Genomic DNA, 27,391 nt, shown 5'->3' with positions numbered 1-27,391 from the left:
TCAGACCTCAGCGAAAAGAATATCCCCATTGTTATTGCTGCTTGCTGTGCGCTCCACAATATCTGTGAGAGTAAGGGGGAGACATTTATGGCGGGGTGGGAGGTTGAGGCAACTCGCCTGGCCGCTGATTACGCGCAGCCAGACACCAGGGCGGTTAGAGGAGCACAGCAGGGCGCGGTGCGCATCAGAGAAGCTTTGAAAACGAGTTTTGTGACTGGCCAGGCTACTGTGTGAAACTTCTGTTTGTTTCTCCTTGATGAACCCTCCAACCCCCCCCCCGACCCGGTTCACTCTACTTCCGTGTAAACCAACCACCCCACCCCACCCTCCCCTCCCCTCCCGCTTGCAGAGGCAATAAAGTCATTGTTTTTTCACATTCATGCATTCTTTATTAGTTCCTTACAGAGGTAGGGGGATAATTGCCAAGGTAGCAGGGATGGGTGGGGGAGGAGGGATGGAAAAGGACACACTGCATTTTAAAACTTTAACTCTTATTGAAGCCCAGCCTTCTGATGCTTGGGCGATTATCTGGGGTGGAGTGACTGGGTGGACGGAGGCCCCCCCACCGTGTTCTTGGGCGTCTGGGTGACGAGGCTATGGAACTTGGGGAGGAGGGCTGTTGGTTACACAGGGGCTGTAGCGGCGGTCTCTGCTCCTGCTGCCTTTCCTGCAACTCAACCATACGCTCGAGCATATCACTTTGATGCTCCAGCAGACGGAGCATTGCCTCTTGCCGTCTGTCTGCAAGCTGACGCCACCTATCGTCTTCAGCCCGCCACCTCTCCTCTCGTTCATGTTGGACTTTTCTCATCTCCGACATTGACTGCCTCCACGCATTCTGCTGTGCTCTATCAGCGTGGGAGGACATCTGCAGCTCCGTGAACATCTCGTCCCTCGTCTTACGTTTTCTCTTTCTAATGTTCACGAGCCTCTGCGAAGGAGAAACATTTGCAGCTGGTGGAGGAGAAGGGAGAGGTGGTTAAAAAAGACACATTTTAGGGAACAATGGGTACACTCTTTCATTACAAGGTCGCATATTTCGGCTTGCAGGCAGCCATCGTAGGCCACAGTGTTTTGGCTTATTTAACCTTCTTAACATGCGGGAAAGGTTGCAAACAGCAGCGCATTTCCCATCTCAAGGATGAATTGGGTTGTCCATTTAAAATGGGGTTTCAATGTAAAAGGAGGGGGCTGCGGTTTCCCGGTTAACATGCGGCACAAACACAAGTAAACCACCCCCCCCCCCACCGCGTGGTTAACAGCGGGGAACATTTCTGGTCCGAATAGCAGGAACGGGCGCCTCTGAATGTCCCCCTTAATAAAATCACCCCATTTCAACCAGGAGAGCTTTCTGGAGATGTCCCTGGAGGATTTCCGCTCCATCCCCATACACGTTAACAGACTTGCTTGCTTTTTTTTGTAATGTTTACAAATATTTACAAAGTTACACTCACCAGAGGTCTCCTGTGTGCCCTGAGGGTCTTGGGTGAGTTCGGGGGTTACTGGTTCCAGGTCCAGTGTCACAAACATATCCTGGCTGTTGGGGAAACCGGTTTCTCCGCTTCCTTGCTGCTGTGAGCTACCTACAGTACCTCCATCGTCATCTTCCTCGTTCCCCGAACCGTCTTCCCTGTGTGTTTCTCCAGTGAGAGAGTCATAGCACACGGTTGGGGTAGTGGTGGCTGCACCCCCTAGGATCGCATGCAGCTCCGCGTAGTAGCGGCAAGTTTGCGGCTCTGCCCCGGACCTTCCGTTTGCTTCTCTGGCTTTGTGGTAGGCTTGCCTTAGCTCCTTAATTTTCACGCGGCACTGCTGTGTGTCCCTGTTATGGCCTCGGTCCTTCATGGCCTTGGAGATCTTTTCTAATACTTTTCCATTTCTTTTACTGCTACGGAGTTCAGCTATCACTGCTTCATCTCCCCATATGGCGAGCAGATCTCGTACCTCCCGTTCGGTCCATGCTGGAGCTCTTTTGCGATCCTGGGAGGACTCCATGACGGTTACCTGTGCTGATGAGCTCTGCGTGGTCACCTGTGCTCTCCACGCTGGGCAAACAGGAAATGAAATTCAAACCTTCGCGGGTCTTTTCCTGTCTACCTGGTCAGTGCATCTGAGTTGAGAGCGCTGTCCAGAGCGGTCACAATGAAGCACTGTGGGATAGCTCCCGGAGGCCAATAACATCGAATTCCGTCCACACTACCCCAATTCCGACCCGCAAAGGCCGGTTTTATCGCTAATCCCCTCGTCGGAGGTGGTGTAAAGAAACCGGTTTAAAGGGCCCTTTAAGTCGAAAGAAAGGGCCTCGTTGTGTGGACGTGTCCAGGCTTAATTCGGTTTAACGCTGCTAAAGTCGACCTAAACCCGTAGTGTAGACCAGGCCTCAGGGGCAAGCGTTAACCCCTTTGCATTCAGTGATCTCTAGGGTCTGCCGGCCTCTGTCTGTGTGTCTGTCTGCGGAGGCTGAAGTTCTGAGAAACTCACTATGTGGTATTACTTTCTGAGTCAATGGTCCTGATTTAAATTTTGGGGGGACATAGGATCTGAATCCTGGAAACCTCACATGTACAATCTGGAAAAAATAGGCATCTCCAAGACTATTTTCTGAAACCATTTCCACAACAAACATTTCATTGGATGTAAGGCCCTCCTTTACTGGACTCCAATGGGAGAAAAAAAAATCTGTTCTCAGATCTTAGATCCATATTCTGCTTCCCCTAATAACCATGTTACATGCTCCTAGGGAGAGAATAACATCAGGAACAAGATCCACCATACAGATCCTATAACAACATCAAAGAGTGAGAAAAATAGCCAGAGAGCAAGAAAGATAGTGTTGTAGTTGAGGAGCATGGAGACCTGCGTTCCTGCTCTGATTCTGCCACAGACTTCCTGCATGACCTTGGCCAACTCACTTAGCCCAAAATTTTCAAAAGAAATCTCCGCACTAGATTTGCCTTTCATGCAAGTGAAGACACCTTAGGCATGATTTATCTAAGTGCTGAATATTCACATGTCCACTGAAGTTAATGAGGTGTTAACCTGAAAATCAGACTACATGTGTTTCAGGCTGGGCAACCAAAAATTAAAGTACCCAAAATTGGAGGCCACTTTGTAAATGTCACCCTTAACTTTTCTATGCCATGGTAAAATGGGGATATTACTATTTAGGGTACCCAGCTGGGGTGCTGTGAGGCCAAATTCGTTACTATTTATAAAACAATTAGAGTTCTTTGATGGAAGTTGCTATAGAAGTGCAATATTCTATAATTTTAACATTAAAGATAATCAACCACTGGAACAGGTTACCTGGGGATATGGTAAATTCTCCATCACTTATTGTGATGTTCCCCTCTGGTGTTCTCTGGACCAGTGATCTGCTAGGCCACTTCAATCCTTGACTGTGGAAGCCAGCCTTACCCTGCTCTGCTGTGAGAACCCCCACTCCTGGGCTGTTCACGCACAGCCTCTGGCGTGTAAGCTGCTCCCAGCTACTTGCAAGCGAATGACACTAGCCAATATCTCCAGTCCCAGACACAACCCTAGGAACCTCCGTCTTGCAGTGTCCAGTTATGCCCGCTGAACACTGCAAGCTTATATGAGTTTGTCAATTTAACAAAGAAATTGATATGTACCAGGCTTGTTATACCAACTGGCGCCTCTGACACACTGCAAACAAAATGCACTGCTTCAGGTAGAATAAACAAACAGATTTATTAGCCATAAAGATAGATTTTAAGTAATTATAAGTTAAAACATACCCAGTCAGATTTGGTCAAATGAAATAAAAGCAAAATGTATTCTAAGTTGATCTTAACACTTTCAGTGTCCTTAAAAACTTAGATACTTCTCACCAAAGGCTGGCTGGTTACTTTTCAGTCAGGGTCTCCCCTTTGATCAGTGTTTCAGTCGCTTGGTGGTGGTGATGTCTGTAGATGTAGGTGGAAGAGAGAGAGCATGGCAAAATGTCTCTCCCTTTTATCATGTCCTTTCTTTCCTCTTGGCTTTGCTCCCCTGCCTTCAGAGTCAGGTGAGCATTACCTCATCGCAGTTCCAAACTGACCAAAGGAAGGGGGGTGACTCCCTTTAGAGACTAACAGATTCTTTTTTTGCTGCCTAGGCCAGTGTCCATTGTTCCTGTGAGGCTGGTCTGGGTTTGTCCCATCCATGCCCTGATGAGGTGTGAATTGCCTCTCTGTTCTTGGAGAGTTTTTGCATGGGCTTGCTTTAAGCCATGAGGATATATTTTCAGCCTCATAACTACATACATGAAATTATAACCTATAACATTACTGTAACAATTACTATAACATCACTATAACAAACATGCTCAGTGCATCATGAGCCTTCCGAAGACACCCAACATGACAAACTTTGCATTGGATAGCACACAATCATTTTATAAAGATGAACATGGGGGTGTAGGATGTTCCCCCAAGGTGCAGAATGTCACACTTATACTCTTTAAATCAAGACTTGATGTCTTTCAAAAATATATGCTTTAGTTCAACCACAAGTTGTAGTGCTAGATGCAGGAATCACTGGATGAAATCTAGGGCCTGAGTTATACAGGAGGTCAGAGTAGATGATGATAATAGTTCTTTCTGGCATTAATATTTATTAAACTATTAATTCACCCGAGAAGGCAGTTAACATCATGCAAAAGTTGCTTCTCATTCTCCTCAATGAGTTAAGTGAGATAGGCAGACACCTGACAGTCCTGCATGCAGAACTCCCATGAGACTTTATGAGTCCTATCTAGTAGATGACACTGCTATGTTGGGTGCACACTGGATGAGGAGCCCTTGAAAATCTAGCCTTGTTTCACAGAAGGAGTTGCTAGGTGCTGAGCACTTTGAAAAATCTGGTCCTTATTAATGTGCCTAAATGGGAGCTGAGCTCTTTTGAAGATTTGGCACCACTTATGGGCGCTGAGCATTTGAAAACTGATTCCGAGCTCTTCTGACTGGCTCTTAGAAGCTACTGCCACATCCAAACCCAGTCACAGGTGAAGGGAGTCAGGATGGGGGTATCATGCTTTGTTGTTGTGACTGTGGATCTCACAATCTTGTTTGCTTGGGGGAAATATGTATTGCTTTGCATATAAGCTGTTGGCACTTGTGCTATAATTTCTTTACGATTTTGCAGTTGCAAAGAGTCTCCTCTGCTTTTCTGGCTTCTAAGGAACTATATTCTAGTGAGATACATCCACAATGTAATAGGTCAAGGGTGTGCTGAGTCATGAGTGAGGAGAGCAGCCAAATGTCCAATCCTAGCTCTGTTCAGCATTTGAGAGTTTGCACAAGTATTGCAAGTGACCTTTCCTGCTTGTGGATGTATTTACATACAGATTCTGGACTAAATATAAACATGAAGGGAGGTTAATAGTGCAAAAGTGAGAAAGAATCCAGTTCATAGAGGGTAAAAATAAGCATTTCCCTATTACCCAGGGCTAATGGATGTTGTTGCAAGTCTGGCACTAACTCAGATCACTTTGTTATATCAGTTTATTTGTCTGGGTCCATCCTTACTGTTGTTAAGTGAGCAGTTTCTTTGCTATTGTAAATAGGATGAGTATCATTGCTGGACATAAGTCCCACTGAAAAAAATGTTACTGCTTTAAGTTATTTTTGTTTTAAATTATTTTAAAAATATTTAAATATTAAATAAAAATTATATTAAATAAATTAAAAATAAATAAAAAATATTTAAAAATCACAACATTCATTCCTGTCAAAAAAGAAAAAATGACTATGTACATTATCAGAATTTAGGAAGTTTGATATAATGTTCAGTGAATATATAACCCCCATATAGATAAATCAAGACTACTTTTTCAATGACTAGTGGTTTGGGGTGCCTCAATCTTTGGGCAATCTGAGATAGTTTATAGGGCTTGACTGTGAGAGAGCAGGTGCTGAGCATTTCTGAAAACCAGGCCCTTTAAGGTGTTTCAAACTGTGCACTCAAAACTTATGGCACTGAAATTTATTTTTGAAATTTAGGCCATTAATATCACTGTGTGGATTCCATACAAAAATCTATGGAAAAGCTGCACAGTTAAGCACTTGAGATCAGGAAATACAAAAACTAGGGTTCCATATTCAACCTTCACAGATTCACACTTATGGGCAATCTTTAGTGACATGATGACATATTATTTCTGAAACAATTAATTATAATGTCAATCATACATTATTTTCTACAACCTTAGACAAATGGTGTAATATATTGCATTTTTTTCATCCTGGTATCCCTCACTATGTTCATTACCATAATCATTCAGTAGATCTCTATTGACTTAGACTTTTTATACAATTAGTTCTCTTCTCTCTTGTGTATGGGCCAGATCCTCAGCTGATGTAAAACAGAATAAATGGAGCTACACTGATTTACATCAGTTGAGGATCTGGCCCAATGAATTTCAATATAGGGATAAACTGAGCCTTTAAGCCAGGGATCTCAAACTCAAATCACCACGAGGGCCACATAAGGACTAGTACATTGGCCCAAGGGCTGCATCACTGACACCTTTTCATATAAAGATACAAAAGCCCTCCTCCCCCGCCCAACCCCACTCCACCCCTTCCATGAGGCCCTGCCTTTTCCCACCCCTTCCCCGCCCCCATTCCAACCCCTTCCCCAAAGTCCTCACCCCAACTCTGCTCCCTCCCTGCCCCTATTCCAATCCCTTCCCCAAATCCCCCCCCTGCCCTGCCTCCTCCCCTGAGCACGCGGTTTCCCGCTTTTCCCCCTCCCGCCTGGAAAGCGCTAAGTGCCGCCAAACAGGGAAGTGCCTGGAGATAAGCAGAGGAGTGGGGACGTGGAGCGCTGGGGGCACGGCGGGTGAGGGGAGCTTGGCAGGCGCAGGAAATAACTCCGGGGGCGGGGGGGGTGGAGCAGCAAATAACTCCGCGGACCGCGTATTTGAGATTCCTGCTTTAGGCTCACTGAGCCCTTTGTAAAGGGTAGTGTGTAGCTTTACCACGCAGGAAGAACTCCAGGAAGGAACTGTAACTCAGAGGCATAATCCCTCTCTTCTTCCCCTGTTGCTTTGAAGACAAGTGGTTATTAAATCACTTTACTCCTTTTCAGGGTACATCTGCTGGTGCCTGACCATTTCCACTAGCTGGTGTAGTGGAGCACAGCTATGGCACTCCCCAATTCCTCCAGACCATTTGATTGTGAGGGGAAGTATGGAGTCCCTGCTCTCATGCACGTAGTGGTCTTTATTCCTTCCTACTCCCCTATGTGGCCTGGTGAGGACTAGTGACAATCTAACCCATAATCAGCAGCCATGTATTTAGGTTTGTCTTTCAACTAGCAGAGCAAGCTTTTTTACACATAATTCAGTGAATGAGGCATTTCACTGTGGAGTTACCTCAGCTGAACACAGACATGTCCCTGTGTTCCTGAGTTGCAGTGCAGCCGGTGAGGCAGTTAACTATGAAGGTAACTGAGCTACAAACTTAGACCACTTACATATGCAAGCAATTTTTCACTATTGTTTTGTTATACTTAATCTATAGTATATATTGTGCAAGTCCAGCTTTCTGTATATTTTTCATATAAGTGACTAATTAGCTCTGACTGGCACACACACACTAGTATGGTGTATTGCAAGAAGCTACACATGTACTGGAAGAAGTAAATGATCACATAATTAAAATCAGTGGCCAAATCTTCTGTTAGTGTAAACCACTCTTAGCTCCACTGACAACACCAATTTACAACACCCAAGGAACTAACCTTATATCATGATGCATATGTAAAAGGGATCAGAGTTAAGGTAGGGCTGAATAACCTTGACGTCTGCATTTTTTAAAATTCTGATTACTTAATCTGCTAAATATAGTTTTTATGTAGAGGCAAAACATAAAAAAGAAGTTTTGCTTTTGACAACTTTGAAGCTCTGCTGGCTTGCAAATAATTGGCAATAGCATGTGTAAATGCCATAATCTGGAAGTGTTCGGATAGCCACTACCAGAACTCCCTGCCTCACTCATTAGAAGGTCTGCAGGAGGGAACCTCTTTCCTGGGCACTTTAGGAAATTCACAGGAGATAATTTCTCACTTGTAAATCTTTGTGGAACTTTTAAGGTGCATCAGAATGAGCTTCCCTCCTGCACATCTTAAAAAGTGGGTGAGATCCCTCTTTCAACCCCTGGCAGTCTTTATAATAATTTAAAAGCAGGCTTAATCAAAAGTGATACAAGCTACAAAAGTGAGATTGTGGAATAGTGTTGCCATTTTCATAATATAATAAAAATACTGTAATGATAAATAATAATTAATAAATAGTGTGTAATAAATAGTGTGTCATAAAAACAAATTTTATATTTCCAAGATCACTCTTCCAAGATCTCACTTTTGTAGCTTGTATCATTTTGATTAAGCCTGTTATAAGACAATGGTCCTATCAGAGGCACCAGTAGAAAAAAGGGGTACAGGGGCAAAGCCCCCATGCACCCCAGGGCCTGGGGGGGCACCACCAGAAAAGTGGGGAGGTCCACGGGGGCCAATGGAAAAAAGGGGAGGGACCCGTGGGGGATGGGAGGGGCGCCGACAGGGGGTGGCACATGACCCTCGTCGCCCCCCCGTAATGGTGCCTCTGACTCCTATGTTTCATTGAGGAGTATCACACATGAAACAACATGAAGGTATTTAAGAAGCCAGCTCAAATTGTTCCGCCTACTCAAGCATTCAGGTATTGATCAGTCCAGACAAACAATGCACATTACAGCAAAGCTTAAACTTGTTCTTCATAATAATTTAAAAAAATCACTAGCAGCCTATTTAATTTTAAAAACAGCAAAAAATATCCACCTCCCTTTCTATTTCGTATACGGAGTGGTGAAGTTTAAATCTCCTCAGTGTGATAGATATGCTTGCTTTGCTCTGCTTAGCTCTTGGAAGTCCCCAAGGTGCCATGCTGCTGGCCCCGTGCTGCCCGGGGTCCCTATGGACAGCTCTGTCTGCCATTAGGGAATTTTTTCCCCGAGAACCCCCGTAACAGTTTGTGAACCCCAGTTTGGGAACCATTGCCCTAGTGTAAAATCTTGAGTGATGTCACTGATCTACAAACTGCTGTATTTGAAAACAGAATTTAACCCAGAAGGAGCCCTGATATTGACATAATCCTTTGGCAATGGGCACTTACACTTTTCTTTATCAAAAGCTTCTTACTAATTTGAAAATAAAATTTAATACATGAAGTCTATAAAGTTTCAACAGTTCTTCCCAGTCACTATAGAAAATATTTTTGTCCCAGGGCAGCTACATTTTTTCGTAGGTTGTCAGATTGCTAAGTTAGCACAGAGAAGCCCTCTACCAGTGCTCCTCCTAAGATCCATTGGATGGAGAACCACTCTACTTTACCCTGGAGTTTTGATAACTGTTCATGTAGATAATTTAAGTGGTACCACACATTTTGCTGTGTTACAGTAGACTTCCAAGTGTACCCTGCTAAAAATGGTTACTGCCTATTCACATTACACTCAGTCCAGCTTCTTGATTGCTTTTAGAAATGGGAGGTGAAATACAATGACAAAACTCACTGCTCTTACTTTATAGATTTTTATTTATTTCTTTTTGTAAAATATCATGGCCTGAGGGAAGGAGGGCAGTATACATATTGAAGTTTGCTTTGAGCAGCAAAATGCCTAAGGTCAGTCTTGCTCATAATACTACTGTAATACTTCATTGCCATGAGCACTGCTTCATTATAGTAGCTTGTCCTATCATATTTGCCTATGACCCGTTAATTTTATTTGTTGATTCTTATTTTTTGGCATTAATGAGACACTGTACAAGTTCAGAAACAGTTGCAAACTACTTTTTGCTTTAATGAATTTAGATGTTTTGGACCCAATTTTCCTTTCATTTATAGCAGTGTAAATCCAGAGTAACTTCGCTTATTTTGGTAGAATTACTCTGATTTATACCACTGTGAATCAGAGCAGAATTTTATCTAGTGGGCCAAATTCTGTCCTCCTTTATACCTATATAGCCTTACCGATGTCACCATTCTGTGGGCTTTGTCTTGTTTGTGCCTTGCCTATTATTATGTCTCTGCTGTTGTTGTTTCTGTGTTGACTGTTGTTTGTGTAACGATGTCATTGAGATGTACTAGAAGGCAACATTTGCTCCATTGAATTTAATGTATCATTAGAATTGTCCAGGAACTGGATTTTGTTAGTGATGAATAAGGTCTATTATTTATTGAAAAATATCACACATATACATAAGTTATGCATTTAATCTTTTAAAAGTAGCTATTGTTTCAAGAATCATATTATACTATTAAATGGAGTACGTGGAAAACCACCAGAAATTGTTTCACTGTTTCTAATATATTTTCTTTTGTCCGTTTCTGAAGCCACTTCCTGTTTCCATTTCTTCAGGGTGGAGAGAGAAAAAACACACCTAATCTGGTAACTTGTACCACTAAAGTTCCCAGTCTCCATGGAAACCTCTGTGGTGCTCCATAGTATTGTAATATTTCAATACGTCACAGGATAAATGGAGAGTTGGTTCTGCATCTTGACTCGTTCAGTTAAAAATTGCCTGTGGAGTCACTTGAAATTATTTTTATTATTTCTGGGTTGTGCTCTTCATTTGTGGGGACTAAAGAACAAACCAAACGTCAATTTAATTTATTTGAGACCAAGTCCTCCATACCTTGTGCACCCAAACCTTCCCACTGTGCTAGATTCTGATCTACACTGACATATATTTGGAGCAACTCACTGATCTCAGTGGAGTTACTATGGATTTACGACAGCATAACTGAAAGCCTAACAATATAATTATACACCTCTACCCCCATATAACGCAGTCCTCCGGAACCAAAAAATCTTACCGCACTATAGGTGAGACCGCGTTATATCGAACTTGCTTTGGCCCCCTGCTCCTTGTCCCCTGACCGCCCCCTCCACAGACCCCCATCCCTAATCACCCCCAGGACCTCACCCCCTATCCAACACCCCCGCTCCCTATCCCTTAACTGTCCCGCCCCCTGACAGGTACTCACCGGCAGCGGCGGGAAGCGGAGCAGCCCGGCCCCAGGCTGCTCCACTCCGCCAGCTCCCAGCTGCAGCGCTCCACTTCCCGCCGCTGCCGGTGAGTACGGGGGGCCTCCTTTCCCCAACCTCCCCGCACTCACCGGTGGCGGGAAGCGGAGCACCCCGGGGCTGGGAGCTAATGCGCTGATCCGCAGGAGCGCTGCTTTACCGCGTTGCATGCGAACCCGTTTTATATCGGCTCACGTTATATCGGGGTAGAGGTGTATACCATACTGACTTTAATCGGACCTTGAGTTATGCAAGGAAGGTAAGATCAGGCCCCTGCTCTATAATTTATGTAAGCAAAACATCTCGAAGATCACGGAATCTAAATATTTTTTCATTATTTTCTTCTTTCACCCTTGTCCCATCAACACGAAAAATAATAAATCCCAAGATTACCATTCTTTCTGCAGAGAAAACCAATTGTAATCTGATTTATCTTTTATTTATTATTTCCTTTTTATTAAAAGCTTTAGAATTTTGAACACAAGACACAATCTACTTGTGGATCTGGGCCAAAGTGACAAACAAAGCAAATTATAGTCAACAGACATACATTGCATAGATAAGTACAAAAACCAGAAAGATACAAGCAATATACACACAGAGTGTGTTTTATTTTATATGTGCATTTTATATTTAAACTTATTGAAATGCTGTTATTTTACTGAAAACCACATGAAGGACACATTGAAATGGAATTGTGAAAACATGGCTATGGTCCAAATTTGTTATAAAACTGTTTCATTTTTAAAAAAATCATGATCTAAATCGTGCCCCAAGCCCTCCATGTGTAGCTCTCATCCCTCCCACATGGGAGAAAGGGGTACCATTCACCTCTGCAATACCATCCCTGCTTCCTGAAACCCAGGAATGTGTGGGGGAGTGGAGTAGGCAGGGCTATCCTGAGACTGGCTAAAAGAGATGAAAATCATAATCCCACAGATTTTCTCATGGAAAAGCAGTACGTAGAGGTGGTCAAAAAAAATTAGAGCTTCAAAAATGTAAATTTTCAAAATATTTCAATACAAAAAATAAAGAAGAAACTTTGAAAAAAATGTTTGTAAAATCCCCCTCCCCCATTTTTGGAACTATAGAGCTGGTTGACACTTTGTGACTTTTCAAAATGTTGAAAATGCAAAACAAATTCAGAAATATTTGTGCAACATTTTTTCATTTTTTTACCAGCTCTAGCAACATAGATCTAGCCGGAGGCTCTCTTACCTATTTACTTGTAGAAGTGGAGTTAAGATTGCGGCTGAATAATACTGCCCTGTGGTCCCCATACTGTTCCTGTATGCAGAAACCCCAACAAATGCTGGAAAATAGGTTGGGGAACTAGTTTCATCTAAACTGTTAAAAAATAAAAACAAATAACTATTACAAACCTGTACCTGTTTTCTGTGCATACTGAAAGCATTTATTTTGTTTGTTTCAGAATACTGTGGGGAAAATGTGCACCACTCAAGAAGATATTGGATATGATTTTGAAGATGATTCAAAAGATAAGACGAAGACACTTAAGCCTAATCCAAACATTGATGGCGGATGGGCTTGGATGATTGTGCTTTCTTCCTTCCTTGTACATATACTCATCATGGGGTCACAAATGGCCCTTGGAATACTTAACATGGAATGGCTTGAAGAATTCAGTCAAAGTCGAGGCTTGACTGCATGGGTTAGCTCCCTTAGCATGGGTATTACATTGATCGTAGGTATGTTCCAATATAATTATATTGCAAAACTATATAGGTTTAACATAGTATTCTCCCCCCATGCCAAGTATTTTCTTGCACTATTCAAATATGGTAACTGAGTAGGCCATAGTGTTCTTGGACTGTAGTTTTAAAGTCACGAGGCCAAATTCAGTTGTCTACCATAGCAACTGATTTGGGCTGTGGGGCTAAAAATAGCCCCCTAGACATTCCCACTTGGGTTGGAGTCCAGGCTTCAAGCCCCTTCTTCTGGAACTTGGGCTCCAGGCCGAGCTCTAAGGTCTTCACTGCTACTCTTAGCCCTGCAGCCCAAGCCACACAAGCCTGAGTCAATTGACCTTGGGTCTAAGCCTTGGCACCACAGGCTTTTCTTTGCAGTGTAGACATACGCTGGCATGTGAGCCATGTGGTCAAAGGGAGGCAGGGAGTAGCAGTGAAGCTGGGGGGAAACAACAGTGAGGCGAGGAGAAAGATATATGTTACATGACTGCCTACTGCTCTGAGTGGTGCCAGCTAACTGCCTGTTGGGTTGGTCTGGTCTGAATCAGTTGGCAGAAGGATCAGGAGTGGGAGAAAAATAATAGTCCCTCCAAAAATCTTGGAATCTGTCTTAGAGTCTGCTTGGGAGGTCGAGAGGTAAGGCTGGAAGGAACAGAATTAGGGACTGATTCTTCACTATCTGAAGCTTTGTGCTGTCATTTACATGTGTGCAAAGTCTTATACCCACTTTACACAAGTGTAAAAGATAGCACAAGGTGCAAGGCAGTGTAGAATCATATTTAGAGTCTGTCTGAGGTGTGTACCACTAGAAAGAACAGCCTGCCTGGAAGAGGGGGGCTTGGAGAAGATGGAAGAGTCCCTAAAAGACCCCAAAATATTAGTGTAGCTGGGTCCCATTAAGTCTTAGTTCAACCCAGAAAAAACTGGTATATTCTCTGCTCGATGTAAGGTGAAATGTCTGTTGATATTGTTGGAGTTAGGTGTACACATCCTACATGATTAAACTCTGTGCAATCTCAGTTACTTCAATGGGGTGCCAAGGAGTCCAAGTCAGGGCAGGATTTGACCAAACCCCACAGAGGGCAAGGTACATCTTGAATCATGCTAGGACAGTCCACATTTCCCTGTATCTTCCTAATACTCAGAATCTGTAGTTTATTTTTGGTCTTCAAGAATGAAAGGCAAACAAGTAACTAAAATATCTTTTAGTTGAAATATTGTCAATCATTAATAATTAACAATGATTAACAATAAAGATAATTTGGGATAAAATTAAGTTCCAAAGTCTCAAAGGCTTATAATAGTTAAAATGTCATTAAAATCACTAAAGCTGTCAGATCAGCTTCAACCACTTATCCTCTGTGCTTATTTACATATTTCTTTGTCAGAGTTTTACAGACAGGCCTCTTATTTTCAGCTGAGTGGTGGGATGCACCACCTGCCTCTGCAAAAGTTGATACCATCACTAATACTTAAATCAGTGCAGGGAATGTTGCTCTCTTTGCTATTTAAAGGATAGATAGATAGATATTGACTTTCAGAGATCTGTACAGTGACTAAGCTAATCTAGATCAACAGGGTTGCAGAAGCAATTCCAGTCCTTCTCCACCTGCCAGGTGTATTTGTCTGTTGCATGTATGCCTGAGAGAGAGCTTTCCAGATCTGCACTCCCAGGGATATAAGGTGCCATATTTTGGCTGTTAAACAGACCACATTTATTTGTTCCCCCTTCACCTGAGTGTAAATAGATTATCCTATAATACCTGTTACAGGCTCTGTGACACATTTATAAGAGTGGTTAAATAACAACATCAAATGGGATCAACAGGACAAAGTGCCATGATAGATTAAACAGAAAGTTCTATGTAATCACAATCCATAACAAGCAGTGTAGGGCCATCCACTGAGTCTGAATCACTAACATCAACAGTTTAGGAACAATATTAGAAGACACAGTGCAATTTAAAAGACTCTGACATCCTGCTGAATCTTATAATTTTGTTAGGTACTCAGGTACCTAGGTAAAATAAAGGCACAATTTTGTTAAATCAGATGCAGGAATCACATTAAAAAAGCAAAACATACATCTCATAAGCAAAGGAACAGGATGTTTATGTGCAATAATATCAACCACTGCACAAGATACAAATCTTACTTCATGACTACTAAATACATAGCAGAGGACATTCTACAGATATGCATGGCCCTGAATGTGACAAAAGACTTATACTGTGGATGTTGTTTTCACTGTACATGGTGGAGTTCTTTCACCATGGTATTTGACAGTGGTTCATAGACTACTGTCATCTGCCTCCTCACTAAGTTTGCTGGGTGTCATGGTGCTTGACATTTCTGAAAGTTGACGTGAGGATCAAGGATAGTTTAGAGTGAAACATCTGGGAAATGGATTACATCATTCACAAGTTTTCCAAATTTACAAGGTGTTGAGGGATGTACAGTATCCTTCAAAGAATGACCAGAATCAGCTTGATATGATTGATTGCTAAATTATACTCTGTGACTTACCATTGGCAAATCCATGTGAGTAGGCATATAGCTACTCAAATGTGCTGCATTGGCAGTGGAGGTATACTGGGGTGTTGTAGCTGGCAGGCCCTAGATTTTAAGTGTCAGGGAGCTATTGAAAGGGTGTTCCGGAGAGCTCAAGAGTTTAGAATTAATTTTCCCTGCTGTCCAAAAAAGCCCATCTGTTGATCTTTAAGGCATGGAACAAGGCCCATCTTTTCTCAAGAATTTAGTTAATGGGGAATGGACCAATTATGTTATTAAATTCTACGCATGCACGTAAGTCATAATAGAGTACATTTTATACATAAGTAAATAAATAAATAAATAAAATTATCTCCACCTCTCCAGAGGCTGTGAAATAGCAACGAATCAAACTAAAGGGTGGATTTTTACTGTAAGATTTGGCCTTCATTTTCACACATTTTGAGACAGCACAGTGTTTCTCAGCTGTACTGGATAAAATGTTTAATTTCAGCTGGATCCTCACATCTCTGGGAGAGAGAAAGCCAATGTGAATGTGGTCCCTGAGTTGAGCAAATCCTTCTTTAGAGCATGGAAGCAGACATTGCAACAGACAAATTAGTTAGTCTTCTGCTTAACTCACATCTTGCCTAATGAATCCCCTGAGGAATGTAGATTCAGTGGCTAGAATCTTCATTCCACCTGAGAGTACAGTGTGGGGGGAGGGGAATACTGCAGGTAGAGGGAGGCAGTTACGGTTCCCTCATCCCAGAGGAGCAGGGGTTGGGGAGAGTAGCTGGGTCAGGGAAGCAGCTACACCATCACTGCGGACTTTCCTCTAGCAGAGAATTAAACTGCTGAGGGGGAATTCTTTGCTGACCGTTTTTCGTTAATTTGGTTGCAGCAGCATGAAGTGGATTTAGGAGCAGGATTCTGTGGTCTACTAAGTGTTTGCATTATCATAAGCCACTGCAGGTGAAATAAAGAACTTTGAATTCAGGTATTGGCAGAGTTATTAGCCAAGGGTCTAGAGAGGTTTACTGAATGACATTTTTGAGGGTCTAAAGGGGTTAACAGGAAAAAAATAATCCTTTTAATTGCATTTAACAATTTCAATTACACTGTTTCATATTTTGTTTGAAAATGATAATTAAGGCTTTTAATAAGTTTCACAATAAGGGCTTTACACAAACCTTTTAGCAAATTCTTCTTCATGTTCTGTGACAGGTCCTTTCATTGGTTTATTCATTAACACATGTGGGTGCCGCAAGACAGCAATAATTGGCGGGATCTTGAATACCCTAGGCTGGGTATTGAGTGCCTATGCCTCAAATGTACATTACCTCTTCATTACATTTGGCGTGACTGCTGGTAAGCAATATTTATATTTGGAAATTCTTTTAAATAGTGTCTTCTGGCAGTCCATTTGCTGAGAACATGAAAGAAGCTAAGATCGTTCTTGGGTCATTTTAATATTTGATTTTTTTTAAACTTCTGATAAAGTGATTTTAGGTGGGGAAATCCATTTAACAATTTTTCTTTTAGTTTATTCAGCTTGCACAGTCAGACTAATGTTATTGTGCTATAGTTTTAGACATAATAGGCAAGGTTCTGCTCTCACTTTGAGGTCAGTGGAGTTATTCCAAATTAATACTGATGCATGTGATAGATTGTAGTCCAATGGGCCTGATTTTTATTCCACACCATTTTTACATTAGTGTAACTCCATTGTCTTTAACAGAATTATACCAGTGAAAGTGAGAGCAACATCAGATCAAATGGCTATTTTTGTCATGCAAGTTCTATCATATAGCATGTGAAGATGTTTTGTCAGTAGTGGGATGGCATAGAGGTCACCCAGCTATGCCACCTTTCAGTCAGGGATGGCACCACAGGCTGGTCCTGCCTTGGTTTATAAACAAGTCCAGAAAGACCTTTTTTAGTCAGAGGGCACCCCCTCTTCCAAGGGTCTCATTTATTAGTAACAGTCATAAGCATAACTAGGACCTTACTCAGATACAGCGGGGGCATTTGTCATCTCAGGCTCAGTCCAGCTAGTTCTTTCCTTCAAGACACTCTTCTTTCCTGTGCCTGGAAAGAGTTTCTTATTTTGTTCTGGAACCTTTCCCGGTTCCTTCTTTGGATTCCTCCTTTTCTGTGCTTCTTTAAGCAGGAGTCCCCAACTTGGAACTGCGCTGTATTTTTCCCCCCTCACTCTCTCCTTAAACTGAAGTTCCTCCCCAGCTCTCCTCTCTGAAAGTGGGTTCTTTTAATCAAATAGTCTGGTCCTTCTTAAGGTGGAGCCCTCAGTTCTTCTCTCTGGAGCTGAGTTGTGGGTTAGTCAGCTGTAGGGCCTTTGCCAGCTTCTCCCTCAGCTGGCACTTTCCCTTAAATAGGCCTGTAGGTGCTCCACAGATCAGCCTTTCCCTGCTGATATCTCCTGGTGTCTGCTCTGATATGAGGGAGGAGACTACCTTTATGCTGGTTCCCTTCCCCCAGTTTATCCGCAATTTGTTGGGGGAGAGGGGAGCTCTGCCCCACCCTCTCTGAAAGACTCCTGGTCCTGGGCTCTTAAAGAGACAGTGATGGGATTTCCTCCCAAGCACCACTTTATATATATATAAAACACACACACACACACTTTATATCTATAGATATAGATATATCTACATGGGCTGACCTCTAGGCACAACTGCCTTTAAAGGGCAGACACAGCGCTATCACAAAGCTTCCCCCTCAAGAGCCAATCTATATCCAAAATGTAGACTCGATCAAAGTTATCATTTAGCCATGTTCCCCGAACAGGGAGGCACTTTTTGTTTAGCTGCTACCAGGAAATCAACCAGTACGCTTGGCAATATCTTTATCATGGGAACAGTCCTTGGCAATAGCCTTATCTTCATCAGAAAAATTTAAGTAACCAGGATCTGAGGTTCTCTCTGTTGTAGGTAGCCCATAGGGTGCATGTGGTCATCCATAGTCCATGGCATGTCATAATTTACACCACGCACCTGTGTACCTAGATGGTAGAATCTCTTTGCCACCTCCTGTCTTGTTAACAGAACTGGTATTTCACCACAAATAAACTTTTCTGTGGTAGTGGCCTCCTGATCTTCTGGAGAGGAGTGTCCCTGGATGCACACATCCAAGTTAAGGATATCTCTGTTCAGGTTCAGATCCCTTTCAGGGTTTCCAAAAAACCAGAGATTGCAGTGTTTTGCCCACAGCTTATAATATCTGACTTAACAATACCCACTTCTGTTCTTTCTTCAGCCACACTATTTTATTGAGGATATTCAATATATGAAAATCACCCTCATCTTCCTCCTCCTTCTTTGGGGTAGAGCTCTTTGGTTTTTTTAGCAAGGGTGTGGTTGTGGCTTTGCCTTGTAGCTTTGTCACTGTCCCATGTCTTTGGATCTATGGCCAGGCAGCTCTTAGCTTCAATCAGCTGATGTACCTCCTGGCTAAGTCCATCTTTTTGTTGTAGTGCTTCACCCAGCATGATTCCAGTTCTTTTCACAAGGTGGTCACTTCAGCCTAGAGGCTCTCCAGCTCTTTACCCTCTAGGGAGCCTGTCCTGTAGGAGAGAATGAGGGCCTGAACTAGAACTCCCATGATGCAATGTGCTGATAGAGAATTGCAGTTTAAAATTTTCCAGGTCAGTTCAAAATACAAGTCTCCTGATTCTGATCAAACCAACCCAAAATGAAATATTTCATTTAGATTTTCCCAGCAGAAAATCAAAATTTTTCAGCAAACTTAAATTTCATTTTCTGTAGAACAGTCATTCTGATGGAAAATTCCAACTGGCTCTATTTTTTTATTATTATTATTTATTTGTTGAGACATAGTTTGAAAAAAAGCAATGGAGCTGACTGACCAGATATAGGGCCTGATCCTATAGTTCTTGTGAAGTCAACCCTCCCTTTGGTTACAACTGGAGTTTTGCCTGTGTAAAAGCTACTTGATTTGGCCATGTAATGTAATACCATGAACTAAATTCAACCCTGGTGTAACTTTACTGAGATGCAGCCAAACCTTTTTACCATACCACATAATTTCTCTTGCTCTCTCTCAGAAAATGACATAGGGATGTCAGTTAACGGGAAAACCAGTTACACTTTTAATGAGCACAGTAGACGAATATAAATTGGTATATGTATATCCACTGAAATGAAGGATTTGTAGCAAGCCTAAGAGATGACTAAACTTATAAAGGTGGTGATATGCTGAGGGTGAGGACTACATCTTTACAGCACTACACCATAAGCAAAAATCCTTTATGTACAAAAAAAAATCTTTATTTGCATAGACAGAGGAAGAACATAAGCCTTTGTTGAGCAATGGCTTTAGTACACCAAAGGTGTCAGTAGGATGCCAGTGGTGATGAAGTTTCTTGTAGGGAACTGGTGGCTGCTGGACTGCCTCCCCAGAACAGGATGGAATGACACCACACCCAGAATCTGGTTCAGGCTCTTTTCCCCAGGCCTTTAGCTTTATTATTTCTACAGAAAGCTAGCACAGCACATTAATCATCCCCACCTCTTACTCCAGAGTTTTCTACAAAGGTCTACTGTTCCCTGCAGGTTTCCACTCTACAGGACACCTGCCTGAGAATTATTCACAAACCCTCCTCTTCCCCCTTACCCCCCAATCCAGGGGCTTCCTGCCAGAGCCTTCTTGCTCCTGGGAGCTCTTGCCTCAGTTCTCCTACCAGCTCTCCGCCTGGGAGTTACCCTGTTCTAGAGACCAAACTGCTTCCTATAGTTTCTCTTTTAGTTTCACAACTGTCTCCCAAATGGCCTACTTGCTGGCTTTCATAATCATCACCTGATCCCCAGCTTTTCAGTCTCAGCTGGGAGGTAGCTGAATCATCATAGATGAGTCTGGGCCCAACTCCCCTTAAGGGGTCAGCTGCCCTGTGACAAGGCCTATCTTGCTAAACTCATTAAGACATGTAAGGTCTGACATAACTTAGTCACATATTGTAGATTGTTGTAACTTCTCAGATGCTCTGAGCTTTTAACACACTGGTTGTCTGTCACAAACTAGAGTACCTCTAATCCCAGAATCCCTCATCAGGAGGTAGTTATTCACAGCTGTGAGATAGGATGGCAGAAATGACTGCAAGGAATAATTAAGGAACAATTTTTGTGCTTCTTATCTGAGCAACACTTCAATTGAAGAGGCTCTGGATGTAATGCCTCTGGAAAGATGTGTTTGCAACATGAAACAAGGTGTAGTTCAGGCTCTCGCTGAGCTCAACTGGAGGAAAAAAGATTTGATTTTTGGTCTTTCCCAAAAGGATAAATCAGAAACTACAAGGTGTGTGGAAAAAGCCAAGAGTGATGAATATGGACAAAAGAAGTCTTTTTGGAAATTTTGGTGAGATCTAAATGAAGATGCCTACCCCCAAAAATCCTTTAAAGAAATTTCCACAAAATCTGCAGAATTTCTGTAAAGAATTTTCTTCTGCTTTTCTATTCTACTTGGTATCATTTTATTGATTCTATTAGAGATCACAATGATATCAAAACAGTGATGTATAATTAACTCTCATCAGGGCAGGGAGCCTTGCCTGTACGACTCTTTCCTTATATCTGGAGTACCCTTAGGTACAAATGAATCAATTCTCTCTTTTTTTCATCCTGTCCAAGGAAACCAGACCAAAACTGTTGAACTGTAGAATGTAATATGTAGAAATAAATAGCTAACATGAAAACCATATCTGTGTTCTCTAGAGAAATCTGACTGGATGTTTCAAATGAGATTGAGAAGAACTGAGACACTCTCAGTGGACTAATTCTGGTAAAAAATTGGGGTCAGGGATATTCCCCTGCAATGCCATGAGACCTCCCTTCACTGCAACACCAAAAAAGGTCACCACACCTGTTCTCTTCTCTCCATTGCCCTTAAAAAAGGCCCCCAGCACTTACTTACCTTGGCCTCCTACTAGCGGTGCAATTTTTGACTGGCTCCCATCCTGTGCTGTAGTGTTCAGGCGGCTCATTGCATGCCCACCCTCCTACTAATGCAGGGGTTCTCAAACTGCGAGTTGGGACCCCTCAGGGGGTCACAAGGTTCTTACATGGGGGGTCATGAACTGTCAGCCTCCACCCCAAGCCCCGCTTTGCCTCCAGCATCTATAATGGTGTTATAAATTAAAAACACTTTTTATATATTTAAGAAGGGGTCATACTCAGAGGCTTTCTATGTGAAAGGGGTCACCAGTACAAAAGTTTGAGAACCATTGTGCTAATGTCATCAGTTTATTTTTTTTCTCTTCCCAACTCCTCTTGATGTAGTCTTTCTAGACACCCCCCCCCATTTCCAACAAACTCCTCCAATATCTTCTCCCCAACTCCTAGGCTCATCTCCATGAATCTCCCCCAGTCTCTCCCATCTTTTTCTCCAGACTCATTCTAACCCTCTCAACTCAAAGCCCCTTATTCTCTCTTCCCCAAACTGCCTCTCACCCCAGGCTCTTTCACCTCCCCCACATCCTTCCAGCTTCTTGTCCCTTTCCCAAAATATCCCTCTTGGTTTCCCCTATGTCCTCTTCAGTGCCTGTGCACCCCAACAGCTGTCTCCCCTTTGTCCTGGACCCACACAGGGCTGCCCAGAGGATTCAGGGGGCCTGGGGCAAAGCAATTTCAGGGGTCCCTTCCATACTATAGAATACTATATTCTCGTGGGGGGCCCTGTGGGGCCTGGGGCAAACTGCCCCACTTGCCCCCCCGCTGGGTAGCCCTAGCCCCACATCCCCCATAGCTGTGTCCCCTGGTTTTAGCTTAAGGGAAGGGAATAGAGGGAGCCACGCCCATTCAGCTCCTCATAGGTGGAGGGGAAGGGCCCATATAAGGATCCTGCCATGCCTGTCCAGCAATGGGAGAAGGGGGGACAGAGAGCCCTCTGTTGGCAGGAGAGTATTATTACAGCTGCCACACAGCCTCAAGTCCTATCTATTAGCTGATGTGGTAATATCTTTTATTCTTAGCTTCTCCTCTCTGTCCTCTCCCCTACACAGCCAGCAAAAATCAGGGGACAGAGAGGGGGCAAAGGGAATGGCATTGTCAGCCCCCTCCCTCACAGCCTGAAAGTTAAGTAGAGATGTTCCTCTCTGTCATCGCCTATGATTACACCTGTCTATACTGTGTTGCATGCAGTGTTGCAATGGGCTTTGGATCAGTTATCACATAAAATGTGTCCTACAGTTACCCCACCCTGTAGTTGCAAAGTGAGGAAAAAATCACTAGCTGCAGGTTTTTTCACTCGTTAACTTAAAAATCAAGCAATTTCTATTTTCTGTCAAATAAGATACAGGTACAAGCAAATATTATGGCTGGGTGCATATACAATTAAAAATTAAAATCTATGTACATTTATTCCCACCTCTACCATTGACTTGCTGCATAACCTTGGGCAAGTTACTTGGGACCTGATTTTGAGAAGTGCTCAGCGCTCACAGCTCCTGATGATGTCATATTGACATATGACTGCTCAACACCTCTGAAAATATCTACAGCCATTAGCCTCAATATGGCTCAGTTTTTCTATATGTAAAATGGGACAATACCTACTTTTCAGGGATTAATTAATTTGTGTTTGGAAAGTACTATGAATATTGGATTAAAGTAAATGATAAATGAAAAGTTTTTATTTATTATATTTATATAGAAATTAGGTATAGCCCTTGTATTACTGGTATGTTGCTAATGTGGCTCTTGCTGCTGCAGAGTTTGGGTACCCCTGCTGTATACCTTGCTAAATCTGGATGATTTCAGTAGAGTAGCATGTGATGTTTTTATTTTCACAGGTGTTGGGAGTGGCATGGTTTATCTTCCTGCAGTGGTCATGGTAGGACAGTATTTTCAGAAGAGAAGAGCACTAGCTCAGGGACTTAGTACCACTGGAACAGGGTTTGGAACATTTCTAATGACCGTTTTACTGAAGTATCTGTGTAAGGAATTTGGATGGAGGAATGCAATGTTCATCCAGGGTGCTGTGTCTCTGAACCTGTGTGTCTGCGGAGCGCTCATGAGGCCACTTTCTTCCAAGAAGGATGCCAATGAAAAGGGTGTTGAGAGAAACAATAGTGAAGATTATCATGCAAAAGCTCTGTTCCACTCTGCAAAGCCCATAAAATCTAATGGGGTATTACATGAAGAGCAAGAGGAAAAAGAAGGGCCAGCTAATGACAAAGTGCTTGATAACGTTCAAGCTATGGAGTGCAAAGGTAAAAGCAGACGTGGAAAGAATTTGTATGCTCTTTGCATTCTTAAGAGAGTGAGCCAGCTGACTGTTACAATCAAGAAGGGGTTTGGAACATGGTATTCCAGCTACTTTGGGGCTGCATCACTTTTTACCAATAGAGTATTTGTGGCTTTTGTGTTTTGGGCATTGTTTGCCTATAGCAGCTTTGTTATTCCTTTTATTCATCTTCCAGAAATTGTCAAACAGTATAATTTATCCACACAGAATGATGTGTTTCCTTTGACCTCGATTATAGCCATAGTTCATATATTTGGTAAGGTGATCCTTGGAATTATCTCTGATTTACCCTGCATCAGTACTTGGAATGTCTTCCTGATAGCTAACTTCACTCTTGTCATCTGTATTCTTATTCTGCCATTAATGCATACATATATTGGCCTGGCAATGGTTTGTGCCCTAATAGGATTTTCCAGTGGGTATTTTTCTCTAATGCCTGTTGTGACTGAAGATTTAGTGGGGATAGAGCACCTTGCAAATGCTTACGGCATCATCATTTGTGCCAATGGGATATCTGCACTGCTAGGACCACCGTTTGCAGGTAAATAATTCAAGTTTCAAATCAACATACATCTGTGATTATATCTGAATTATTATATATTTGTGATATTATAATAATGTGGATAACAAAATTACAGCCACCGGCTCTGATTAGTGTCCCATTTTACATGTATGTGTTTACAGAATACATTCCGCACCCTCAGTACAAACTGCCATCCTTGCAAGTCATTCTAGCTCTGTTACAAACTGTCATTTTTATGGTATATTGTTTAATATAATTGTATATACAAATTTTCTAGCATAGAAAGGGTTAACATATTTACTCCTGTGTTTTGTGTATCACAGTTTACACCTGCAGCGTGCATATTTCCAGATGAGAAATCTGCTGTAGTAGGGGTTGCCACTGTGCATCACGGGAGGGAGATTTCATCGTGGGGGTGCACAGACTGGTTTGTACCATCACCTTCTATGGTGGGTCCACCAGGTAGATTTAAATTGTGTTTGTGCTCCAGCAGCATAGGCTGCCCAATGGATGTGCTGATAGAGCTCATCAACAGCTGCCTTGGCTTTGCCCAATTATCAGACAACACAGTCCAATTTTGGGACTGTACTGCATGTTGCTTCCTCACCCCTGGGAGAAGTGAAGTTGCAGGCATTGCTACAGCTCTCCTCAAATGAACTTGGAGGGAATCAAGCCCCTTCATTGTAAGTTATCCAGTACAAAGGAATGTGGAGTCGGGTGACAAAAATACTCCCTAAAAATAATACTTTGGCCCAGACTCTGACTGTCTTTTTTCGATGCATGAGTCAGAAGAAAGCAATAAGGTGCAATGGGTCATCTTCAGTTGGGGATAGCATGGACACTGAACTGGGCTAGAGCCACCACCAGCATTGGGAGAGCTATAGTCCCTCTCTCTTTCTCTGTACCTGTCAGTAGTGCTGGAATGATGTAGATGAGAGCAGATACTGAATCCTTTCAAAGGGTAGCAAAACTACAACTCTACTGTGCATTCTCTCAAACCCTGTCAGCCAGAATTGAGCGCAGTAAGAGTTAACATGCCCATGTCTCAGGGGAGAATTTGGCCTTTAATAAAAAAAAAAAGATACAGTGATTGCTCTAAAACAGCTAGCCCTTCTGCTTTTATATTATGAACCAATGTGGATAACATGGGAACAGGAGTTTATTTTGCGTTTCAAACCTTTTGAAACAATCTGAATGCAGAATTGAATTGCATCAGTCAAGGAATTGAGATTGACGTATGGGCTGTCACTGTGCTAATCTCATACTTCTTGAGAAAGATCTTAGAAGGAGTTTATCTCTATGTGGGTTCTTAAAAACCTTGTTTTCCTTGAACAAGAAATGTGGACAGCGCATTGAAATGTGCTTGTACAAACAGCAGTTGGAACAGTGTCCTGACTTAACCTGCCTGACACAGATGTGGTATCAAGCATTCCAAAGAGGAAATAGTGAGGCGATAGCTAAGAGTAAGTGAAACAACAGCGGGCTTTAAGTTCCAGTGTTATTTTAGCTCAGACCTGTTAGATGCAGGTTGTGGCAGGTATAATTTTGGGGCCAGCATTGGTTAGCTTCTGCAAATTTGAGCTCTACTTCATTCTAACCTTTCAGTGGAGAGAGTGAAGCTATTTTTAGAGATTGTTCAATATAGAAAACATATTGCATTCCAAGTTTTTAGGTGATCTACCACAATCTTAATATTGTTAAGTAATATTTTTTTTAATTTATAATATTTTTTTGAATATTTAATTAAATAATTATTTATTATTTGAGCTCAGAACACCAGGATGTGAAGATATACAGAACAAGTTCTTCTATGTTTTCTAAAATATCTCTTTTCAGTAAAACTGCAGCATTTAAAGCCATTTCTCATTGGAACATATCTGCCAGAAGACTTGCTTGTGTTGATCCTGGGCAGAATTTTAATAATTTAAACTCAATTTCTCCTCTTCTAGAGGCCCATGTTTCATAGGAGCCAACATATCCCAACACAGGGTGGTGTTAGCCACAAATTTGTATGGCCAGAGCTGCATTGGCAGTTGTTCCATAATTGTCCTTTATGGGGTTTCCTCAGAAGCATCTAATTCTGGCCACTGTCTGTGAGAGGAAATGGAGCAGATGGAACACTGATCTAACCTAACAGTACAAATTCTATGTATTGATTCAGTGCATCTCTTCAGAAGTATCTGTTAGCAGCATTCCTATGAGCTGTGGCCACAAACTAAAGCTTCCCCCAATAGAAGACTTGAGGGAGTTACACAGGGTCACCTGGAGCCCACAGCTCCAACCCTAAAACTTCCAGAATCTTAAGGAATATAAACCCAAATCCCAGTTTATTAACCCTAACAGAGGGAAACAAATTAAAACAAACAAAAACCAGGCAAATCCCATACCCTGAAACTGGGCTCTTTTGTTAATCTCTTTACTACAGGCCAAGGCTTAACAAGAGCTTGCCCCACACTGATTTCCCCTGACATCTCTCTTAAGCTTAAACTAGTTGCTGAATGGTTGGGCTGTCACGGGGTATGTCAGTTGGGCCAAATAATCCACCATCTGCGCCAACTGCCTCATACAACCAATAAAATTGTTGCATGCAAATTAGCTATAGCGTAAGGGTGGTGATTGGTTAAGTTACCTCTGCTATCACAATGGTTTAGACCAGGGGTCGGCAACCTACGGCACGCATGCCAAACACGGCACGCGAGCCGATTCTGAGTGGCACGCTGCCTGCCCGGTGAGAGGAGGAGGAGGAGGAGGGGCCGGAAAGGTCCCGGCCCCCCGCCCCACTCAGCCCCCCCACCCACCGCTCTCCCCTGCAGGGGCAGGATGCAGAAGCTTGGTCCTGCGGCAGCTAAGCTTCCCTCCTCCCCCGCTTCTTCCCACAGCTTGGTGCGTTCCGGCCCCTCTGCCCCTTCTCCTCCCTCTCCCTGCCCGCGATGGCCCTTGTGATGGGGAGGGGGAAGACCGGCAGCATGCACACAGCTCCGTAGAGCAGGCAGAGAGAGATAGGGACAGGCTTGAGGGAAGGGGGTGGAACAGGGAATATCCCTCCCAGCCTCCTGCCATGAGCCACTCAGGGCAGGGGGCTGGGAGCACCCCCACGAGCCGAGCACCCCAGCCCTCTGCCCTAACCCACCCACACACTCAGCCTTCTGCTCTGACCTCGAGTTGCCCCCAACACCCATCCTTCTGCCCTGCACCTCCACACACCCCCAGCCCTCTGCCCTGACCTCCCCCCAACACCCAGCCTTCTGCCCTGCACCTCCACACACCCCCAGCCCTCTGCCCTGACCTTCCCCCAACACCCAGCCTTCTGCCCTGCACCTCCACAC

At 43.0% G+C, this 27,391-nt stretch overlaps 2 protein-coding genes across 3 annotated transcripts in view; one reads left to right on the top strand and one right to left on the bottom strand.

Annotated features, from left to right (window-relative positions):
* SLC16A14 (solute carrier family 16 member 14) overlaps window positions 1-27,391 on the top strand; it is a 42,100-nt gene that overhangs the window by 3,798 nt on the left and 10,911 nt on the right. Inside the window, exons 2-4 of one of the 2 annotated variants that reach the window (XM_034780791.1) lie at window positions 12,502-12,778; window positions 16,496-16,639; window positions 23,088-24,083. In XM_034780791.1, coding sequence (XP_034636682.1) covers window positions 12,517-12,778; window positions 16,496-16,639; window positions 23,088-24,083 — 1,402 coding nt within the window. In that variant the 5' untranslated portion in view covers window positions 12,502-12,516. The remainder of the gene's footprint in view (window positions 1-12,501; window positions 12,779-16,495; window positions 16,640-23,087; window positions 24,084-27,391) is intronic. The other variant, XM_034780792.1, reaches the window with a different exon arrangement.
* Window positions 11,366-27,391, bottom strand: part of FBXO36 (F-box protein 36) — a 108,639-nt gene continuing 92,613 nt past the window's right edge. Inside the window, exon 5 of the mRNA XM_034780794.1 lies at window positions 11,366-12,416. Within this exon, the coding sequence (XP_034636685.1) occupies window positions 12,412-12,416 (5 nt within the window). The 3' untranslated portion in view covers window positions 11,366-12,411. The remainder of the gene's footprint in view (window positions 12,417-27,391) is intronic.

This window comes from Trachemys scripta, chromosome 9, assembly GCF_013100865.1.
Source record: "Trachemys scripta elegans isolate TJP31775 chromosome 9, CAS_Tse_1.0, whole genome shotgun sequence".
NCBI lineage: Eukaryota > Metazoa > Chordata > Testudines > Emydidae > Trachemys > Trachemys scripta.
This window is presented reverse-complemented; position numbering and strand designations above follow the sequence as displayed.